The sequence below is a fragment of the Netta rufina genome, assembly GCF_964035555.1.
Source record: "Netta rufina genome assembly, chromosome: 6".
NCBI classification, from domain to species: Eukaryota; Metazoa; Chordata; class Aves; order Anseriformes; family Anatidae; genus Netta; species Netta rufina.
In genome coordinates, this window is record NC_140129.1 from 39,634,662 (window position 1) to 39,643,424 (window position 8,763).

Consider the following 8,763-nt stretch of genomic DNA (forward strand, 5'->3'; position numbering starts at 1 on the left):
CATTGGTATCGGCCAAGGGGTGGAGAGAAAGCGAAGATCTGTATCCTGTTGTTCTTCTAAAAATGAAGCAGTCTTGGTGTTAATATTTCAACATGAATAGGATAGTATGTTCAGTGACACTTCTCAACAGGTCCATCGTAGAAGAGGAGAATTTTGCAATTCGTATCACTCCTTTCTGTCTGCTGTGTCGTTTGAAAAGTGGTGATAACTGAGTTTGCTACCATTCTTTGGCCTAAATTATTTTTAAGGCCACTGTTTGCTTCCTTTGTCCCAGTGATTCAGTGCTCGAACATACTGTAGGACTGGCTCATCTCATTTTACTTGCCGTGCTGATAACGTGGCTGTCTATTTGAGATAGCCTTTGTGTGCCTGCTCTGTAGTTAATGAGCTTAGTTCAGATGTCTTACCTTAAATGAAGGCACCTGATACCCATGCATTGAGTCACACCCTACATCCCTACTTAGAATTCCACAAACCATCAAAATCTTTGTCTCCAATCCTAGATGTAGACATCCTGTTGGTTTGAGGCTGAAGGGTAACTTGCGTGTTTATACTGAAGTATGTAAGATCAGAAGATCAACTAAACTATTCCAGACTGTCTTCAAGAGCAAGTCTCTGCTAGATGAAGCAGTTTATATTCATGTGCCTAGGAGTCTGTCCCTGTTACTGCAGCCATTACTCAGTATGCTTACACTTGTTTGTAATCTGTGCTGTGGCTTTTCATGGTGATGTTCTTTGTGGCAGATGCTTGCATTACTATCTTAGAACACTGTTTGGTGTACCCATAGCTGTAGAAAAGAACCATGCTCTACAGTACTTCATGAGATATAATTTGGTTTAAAAACCTTGCATGGAACTCTCAGGTAACAGATTAATATTATTACCATGAAAAACTGTTTGAAACAAAGAACATGCCTGATGTTGAGACTCGTGGTTTTTGAAAGATAAGTGAAATATTGTGGTATCAGCTGTGTTAAATGGCATTTTGTTGGCCTCATCTGCAAGTACTGTTCTTAATGAATTAAATAGATACTCCATATGTGACTGAAGGCATTCCATGATCCTAAAAGCATTTACACAGTAATTAGAAGCCTTTTTTAGGCTTGATACTTCTTTGAAAGACTAAAAGGTGACAAAGATGAACTTCTTTTAATACTTTTCAGCTGCCATCTGCTTAATTGTTGGACCTTAGGTAAACTGTTGTTACGTGGAAAGAGCAAATAAAGTACTAAGTTTTAAAAATAACTGTGTAGGGACTTACTATTCCCCAGATATAAAGACAGCTTTTTCTTATTTATCATAGGAAGAACTTGAAGCTGCTAAAAAGTTTCTGTATTACGAAATGGGCTACAAAGTAAAATCAGATCAATTAACAGACAGCTCTGAAATCACTCTAGTGCCTTCAGATATTGAAAGGTAAGTAAAATAAGAGTTCCCTATGTTGCTAGGAGTTAATACCATTGAACATAGTTTTTGCCCACTGATAATCGTTATCTTGCAGGTACAAGAAGCGATTCCATATGTTTGACAAGGACAAGAAAGGTTTTATTACTATACTGGATGTGCAGCGTGTCTTGGAGGTAAAGTTTCCTTGTGTTCTTTTGGTTTCCTTCTTAAGCCTCTTACCTGCGTTGCAGTATGGTACAAGTCATACTGAGCAATGCAATTGATGCTTCTGTGTTTTGTTTTCTTTTTTTGACTAGAGCATCAGTGTACAAATTGATGAAAAAACACTTCATGATATTCTAAATGAAGTAGATCTGAACAAAAATGGACAGGTTGAGCTCATTGAGTTTCTGCAGGTAGGTATTTCTTTGAAAAAAGTTGTAGATTTAACAAACAAAGGCATAGGTATTTTTCCCCTCTGTTCTGAAGAGCTGGGTTGGAGAGGAGGTAAATGATGCTTGGGTAACATGATAGTATTGATGCTGTTTGCCAGATTGCAAGACAAAAATGACACACAGCCAGCTCCAGGCAACTGTAAAATCCTTGTATTTTATTCCTGTGCAGAAACAATTAGACCCAAAGAACAGGTCCAATTTTCCAAGTATACCACAATACAGGTCTGATTTTGGTTTTCAGTACAGAAATGATACTTAAGTATATTGAAAGTAAGACAGTTGTCTATCAGAAGGTACGTTGTGGTTATGTACCCTGACGTTTAACTAAGCCAGTTAAAATGATTAAAGTATTCAAAATAGCTTAGAAAGTACTAAAGAAGTTTGCGGTTAAGGTACATGCAGTCCATATTATTCCATTTCAGCTCCTGGGTTGATAAACAATACCTTCATTTGTATGAAAGATATTACATTGACAACCTGTACATCTGCTTTTTGCAGGGATTTAAAATAAGAAAATTAAAGGTGCTACTGAAATGTTTGTTCACCCAGCTCCTCTAGCATATGCAGGATGCCAGTTAGCTTTGTTTTTGTAGAGTTTTTCTTGGTGTGGTATTTCAAGTGACTGCCATGTCTTTCCTACATGGTGGCAATGATGAATGCCGAACATGAGATAAATTAATGCTGGGGATTTTGGTCAATGTCAGCCCTTTCTTCACTGTGTCAAGTTAAACAAACAAGATCAAGGCAAAGGAAATGGTAATTGTCTCTCTTGAGATGAGCTGTAGATAAGACGAGCATTGTTGAATCTAAATGCAGAAAATTTTCACAGGTTGTGTCCAGCATTAGAAAAAAAGGACTGTTTATTTACTTAAAATGTGGCAATTCAGCTGAGTAACTGGAATGTACTTTTAAAAATGGATATATATATATATATATATATATATATATATAATATCCCAGAACCGTCTTATTGAGATATAAGAGAAAATCATAGCTGATTGTCTGGCTATTGAGAAGGGTCTCCCTCTTACATCGCTTTGCATAAGAAAACTTACAATTAGAGTGGGGAAAAAACCTACACCACTGACTGTAATGACTGTGTTAAACTATAATTTGGTTAGTTTGGATACACTGTGGTTAAGTCAAAGCAACCAGCAATTAATGCCTGCTGTGGATTTGTCTGTGGTGGCTTTGTTTTTTTTGCTTTACTCTGATAACAGTCTCATTAGGGGTTGCCTATCCAAAGTCATAATACCTCTAAAATACAAGTGACAAGTCACTGTTTTGTTGTAGTTTCGAAGTTACTTTTTTTTTTTTTTTTTTTAATTGTGCAATTATTTGGCTACTGGCTTCTCCTTGAGAAGGAAATGTTCCTAAACATTTCATAATGTAAGCTGGATTTAAAGCTGATGACTGGCGCTGCAGTAAGGGTCGCTTGCGCCCATGCGCTCCCTTCCTGCAGGGGCAGGGAGCAGCACGCAGGGAGCTGCTGAGCAGGAGTGAGCTAGGAAGTGCAGTGACAACGTTAGCAGGAGGTTGCCATGGAAGGAACAAAATACGCTAAATGTTTGTTTAATTTTTTAATGGATCTGTTAAGTCAGCTCCCAATACTTTTGTGTTTGCTCTCTGAAAACTTTCAAGTAATTACATTGTACTGCCAGAATGCTTGTGGAAAGCAGTGTGCAAATATTTGTGGACGTTCATATTAGAGTATAGGAACACGTTGTCCCGGGGTGGTGGCGTTGCTTTCCAGGTGGCGAGCAGAGCAATGCCAAGTGGCTTCCTTAGCCCAGCTGCAGGCTGGTCATGGGGAACCGCTCTCAGCAGCCACTGGTGTTTGGAGGGGTCTCACAAATAGAAAGCAGGCCAAATTGATCAGCGTCTAACACTAACAGGTCGTTCCGATTTACAGTTTTAGCAATGAATTTTCTCCTGCTGGCATCTACTTATTTTTTTGACCATTGTACCACCTGTCTTACCACAATGATTGCTTTTCTGAAGGCTTGCATACCAAAATTTTGTTCTCATGGCAGTGCCAGAGGGCTAAGACATATTTTTGTCCAGTCTCTTCCCTGAAGAGTATGCAGTATAGCTGGACAAGCCACCCCCGAGGCTGGTCATGGAGTGTCTGTGAAGCAGAGTGGATTAGGTGTAACAGCAATGCCACTCCTAGAGCCTTGTTAGCATCTGCAGGGACCACTTCGGAAGCAGGAAGGGAGGCAGGGGAGAATAATGCTAAATCTGAGCAATGCTGGACTGCCCTTGCTGCCTGTAGCTGCTCTCTTGCAGCTGGTCTGTGCTGCCCATCCTCCTACCTCTGCCTTTCCTCAGGCTGCACGGGGTAACCAAAAGGCCTCCAAAAGGCATGGAAGTTCTTCTAGCCTGGCTGTGCCTCCCCTTCCTGGGTAATCATTCCTGGTTTGACAGTGTTGATACCACTTTTGCATAGGTCCAGCTGCAGATATAATACTTTCCTATAGAAGGGAAGAAGTCTGAAGGATTCCAAGCACTCAATGGGAATAAGAAATTGCATTTTGTAAGTGCCAATTGCTTTCCACAGTAGTCTTTGACAAGCTGACTGCATGTAATTTCAAGTCTAATGCTCACTTTATCCATGGGATAAAAAAGAATTAACTAAAATCTTAGCACTAGTGTGTGTTCGGTAAGGTAGAGCTGAGTCCAGTTTCAAGGACTTAAAGGCAAATTACTTTTAAAAGTCTATAAAAATTTGGATTTGAAAGAACTGTGGAAGTCAAGTACACTACCTCTACAAAGAAGAGCATGTGAGTGAAAGGGTATAGTCCAGGGTCAGTAGTGGATCAGGAACTGTGTTCTTCTGTAAGTTTCCATCAGATTTAAAAAAAAAAAAAAAAAAAAAAAAAAAGTGGGGGGAGGAGCCTGTGAAAGAGATGGGTTATCCTACTTTTTTAAATGCCACTGAAAAAAAAATGGTGTTAATGGATACCTGCACTATTACTTCAAATTGGGTCACAACTGGTGGTTCTGTTGCCACTGAGTCCTGGCCAAAACTTTATTTACATTTTCCAGAAATATCAGCTGAGCTTTGAGGGGAGTCTGAAACTATGCAACAGTTCTGCTTTATATGTGGAAGAATCAGTTTTGTATCTACATTGACACTTGCCACTGGTTCTTGGGCAAACTGATCAGCTCAGCCATGGTTTACCCGGGAGCTGTGCTGGTGCCCAAGGGGCAGGACATCCCGTGATGTTTGCACATCTCTCGCGTGGAGGAGGTGGTAGCACGGCTGAGGCTGCACCATCTGCCTCTGCTCTTTGTCTTGCAGATAAGTTAACGGGATGCTCTCCGTGTTGTTTCTTTCAGCTCATGAGTGCCATTCAGAAGGGCCATGTGTCTGGAAGCCGGCTGGCTGTCCTCATGAAGACTGCTGAAGAGAACTTGGGCCAGAGAGTGGTGATCCCGGTGGACCGCAGCGGTGGAGGGCTGTAGCTCGAGCACAGCCTCTGCTCGCAGCCGCGGCTAACGGGTATGCGTGGCTGCATCTCTGCTGAAAACATTCCAGTGCTTTCGACTGTCCTTGCTTGTTCAAGGTGACTGGTATTTGTCCATTGGTGTAGCATTTACAAAAATACACTGGTGCACTTGTTTTACTAATGATTTTCTGTACGGCTCTTAACACTCCAACATGTGGCCTTTCAGATTGGGTATGCTTTAGTCATAGAAGTTTATTAACAAGAAGTTGGAATGCAGTCCAGAAAGATCTGGGTGCACACAAACACATGTGCACGTGCTGCCTTGTTCATTAACTTCTATACCACCTTTACCTTTAAAGAAAAAGTGAATCCTGCCTTTAAGGAAAGCATTGCGTTGAGATTTGCAAATATGCTTTTAGTACTTAAAAGCTGCAGGGCTGTCCACTTCAACAAAGATCAGTAGAGGGAAAGCTGATGTTCTGGCTTCGAGACAATATCACAAAAGGAACAGAACAATTCAGTAAAGAACTGTCAGGATTATTTATACTACCTTCCATTGATGGTAGGTTTTGCTCTTTTTGAGTGTTTTGTTATTTCTGTGGTATCTATACTTAGCAAGACACAAGTATCAGCAGTATGAAGCTGGAAAACTACAACACACCTCAGTTGATCATCCAAACTAATAATTCAGTTAACACTAGAGGATGGCTTTCCTTTCTCGCATCTTAATAAGAATAAGCTTCCTTTAATAAATAGCATTGTCTAACAGGTGGCATTTTATGCTGTGAAGCGCTTTGTACTGTTTCCAGTTTGAGGCAAACACTGGTCCTATGTAGAACATGGCAGTTTTGATAACACAAGTTTTTATTTAAAAACTCAAAGTCACACAGTGAAACTTGTTTTGCATTCCGCTAAATTTTCTGCAAAAGTGAAAGGGCTATTTTTCTGCAGATTAATGTAAAGATTAAGAAAAATAAATAAAAAATTAGGACCGTTCACTTGATCTGTTTTCAACAGCGTTGCAACTGGCTGTTTGCCTTTCTGCTAGGTCGACTAAATTCAAGATCAAATGGAAGATTCTTGCCTGATGTAGAACAAGGAAGGAAAAACACGAGTGGTTTATTGATCAACTTATTCTGTTATGTTTGAGTATAAATACCAGTTCACAACTCAAAAACCTCCGTTCTAAGGGGTCAGAATTTCTGCTTATGTGAAATCTGATACTTGAACTGCTGTCACCACTTTTACTAATGAAAAACGTCAGCACAATAACACAGCAAAGATTATTTCTGTATTTAAAAGGGAAAATGATTGTCTAAATGAAATGGAGAGGCTGAGGAATATTAGTATATAGTATAATAAGCACAGATGTTTGTGGCTGTAGAGGCAGAGTCCTTTTAATAAAATAATTTTTAAAAAGTCAAATGTTTTTGAAACCTTAAAAAAAAAAAAGTGAGGGCAAGCCTCATCTGTAATTCTGTAAATTAGTGTATTTCTTTTAGCCCAAACAATTGGTAAAACCTCTCAAGGTTTATTTCTGGAAATATTGGGTAAAATGCCTTTAACTGATTTTTTGCATGTTAACTTAAATTTAACTGAAATTTCAGCTGCCTGAAAATGCAGATGTTGTTAAGGGGTTCTGACTCTTGCTTTGAGTCCTGTACAAGTTAGGCACAGTCTATGTGAATGACGAGTTAGCACATTTGACAGCATAAGAAACATTTTTATGAATGAAAGGGTTTGTTTTTGTGGTACTGTAAACTTTCTTGAAATATATTCTAGTTTATTCAAGTAAGTATGCTAATGTTTGGCACAGCTTCACATTACCAAAACCCTTCTCAAATAAGAACACAATAAGATTTTACATACACTGCAGGCTTGGATGGAAATGGATGTACAATACACAGGTTATTTTGGTTCAGTGAGCAGGAGCCAGGTAAGGAGGGAAGTGGTTTAGGATACTGTTGTTAATTTAAAATAAAAATAAAAATTGTAATGAGACCTTTTCTAGGCCACAAAAAGAAAAATATTTAATCTTCAACATCCCTTGTATTGTATAAAGAAAACTCCTCTCCCACTCCTCTGTAAGTGGCACTGTTAAGAATTAATAATACGAGTTTCCCTGTGAAGCCAGGATTTTCTGCTTTGTACCCAAAGTATATTTTGTTCTATTGTTTTAGTAATACTGCACACAGAACGTGACTTTGGGATTTTCTTGGCTATATGTGTGTCCTCTGATATGAATGTGCTTTGCATCTTAGGCACTTTACTGTCATGGATCTCTTTTGTATGGCACAGCAAGATCTTGTATGACTGCCTTGTGTAACGAGAAGATTGTGTGTTGCTTAAAACAACTGAATATATACATGGAAAAAAAAAATTCTAGAACCGTTTATTTCATCACTTCACATTTGTTTTTGGGAAAGCTTTTCTTGTTCGTTGGCTTTTCTGTTTTTTTTTGTTTTTTTTTGTTTTTTTTTCCATGTGAATGTACTGCTGAAACAGTTGTTGTAGATGTCACTGTCATGCATTGTTCGGATCCCAGGTGGAAAAATAGTGTTGTGACTTCTGAGGAGGGAGCTGGGTTTGTGGAAGGGGGCGTTTTGTTTATGCAATAAGCTGCATGACGGGGGGAGTGCGGGTACATGCGCGTGTGTATAAATACACATACGCACACTGCATGTTTTACATGTGGCACTTAACGTATTTTGTTAAGTTATTGTTCTAGACTGAACTGTTAAATACTGTGTTTGAGGCTGGGTTGTCATTTTTATAACTGTCTTGGTGTTTTACTGCCATTATTTATTACTTTTGATATACAGAATGAGCCGCATGCATTTATAGAGCAATAAGAGGATGTATTTAATGTGCCTTGTTTTTAACTGAGTAAGAACTGAAAGCATGAATCAATAAAACTGAATAAAAATGGTCCGTTCACTGGCAGTTTATGGCAGTTACAGAAACAACTTCTGCTAGCCTTGAAAAAGTTTATTTTTAAAAGCCAGACATTCAAATAGATGCTTCTTAGGAAACATGACATGATTGTGTTCGTGTTTTCCCATTTTAGCTCAGAATTTAGCACTTTGTAGTTTAAAAATGAAAATGAGGAGTTAACACAGCACTTTAGCATTCTCGGGACGTAGAAGCTGTGTGCGTTTGCTGATGACACGCAGGGTAAGGAATTCTGCACGGCCGTCTTGTACTAAAATTACAGCCAGCCAATTGTGTCTGGCTTTTTTTTTTCCTGCAACAAAATCCAAGGCAAGTGTTCCTTCGCACACTGATGAATTTTATCATAACTAAAATCAATAGAAATGAATGGAAGAGATTTCATAATCCATTTTGATCATTTCATGTGTCAAGTTAGTCCAGGGTTGCCATGTGTTGATAAATGTTCCAACAGAAAAAATGCTATATATTTTCATTGTCAGTAAATCAGTAAAGCTGTTATCAGTTTTAACACAAATTTT

The 8,763-nt window shown here is 38.8% G+C and overlaps 1 protein-coding gene across 6 annotated transcripts in view; it reads left to right on the forward strand.

Moving 5' to 3' along the window:
* Positions 1-8,222, forward strand: part of GPD2 (glycerol-3-phosphate dehydrogenase 2) — a 58,114-nt gene extending 49,892 nt beyond the window's left edge. For 4 of the 6 annotated variants that reach the window (XM_084289190.1, XM_084289189.1, XM_084289191.1 and 1 more), the window contains 4 exons: positions 1,304-1,416; positions 1,502-1,580; positions 1,704-1,802; positions 5,184-8,222. In XM_084289190.1, the coding sequence (XP_084145316.1) occupies positions 1,304-1,416; positions 1,502-1,580; positions 1,704-1,802; positions 5,184-5,309 (417 nt within the window). In that variant the 3' untranslated portion in view covers positions 5,310-8,222. Of the gene's footprint in view, positions 1-1,301; positions 1,417-1,501; positions 1,581-1,703; positions 1,803-5,183 lie in introns of those variants that run through there. The other 2 variants (XM_084289193.1, XR_014618559.1) reach the window with 2 other exon arrangements.
* Positions 8,223-8,763: the final 541 nt, after the last annotated feature.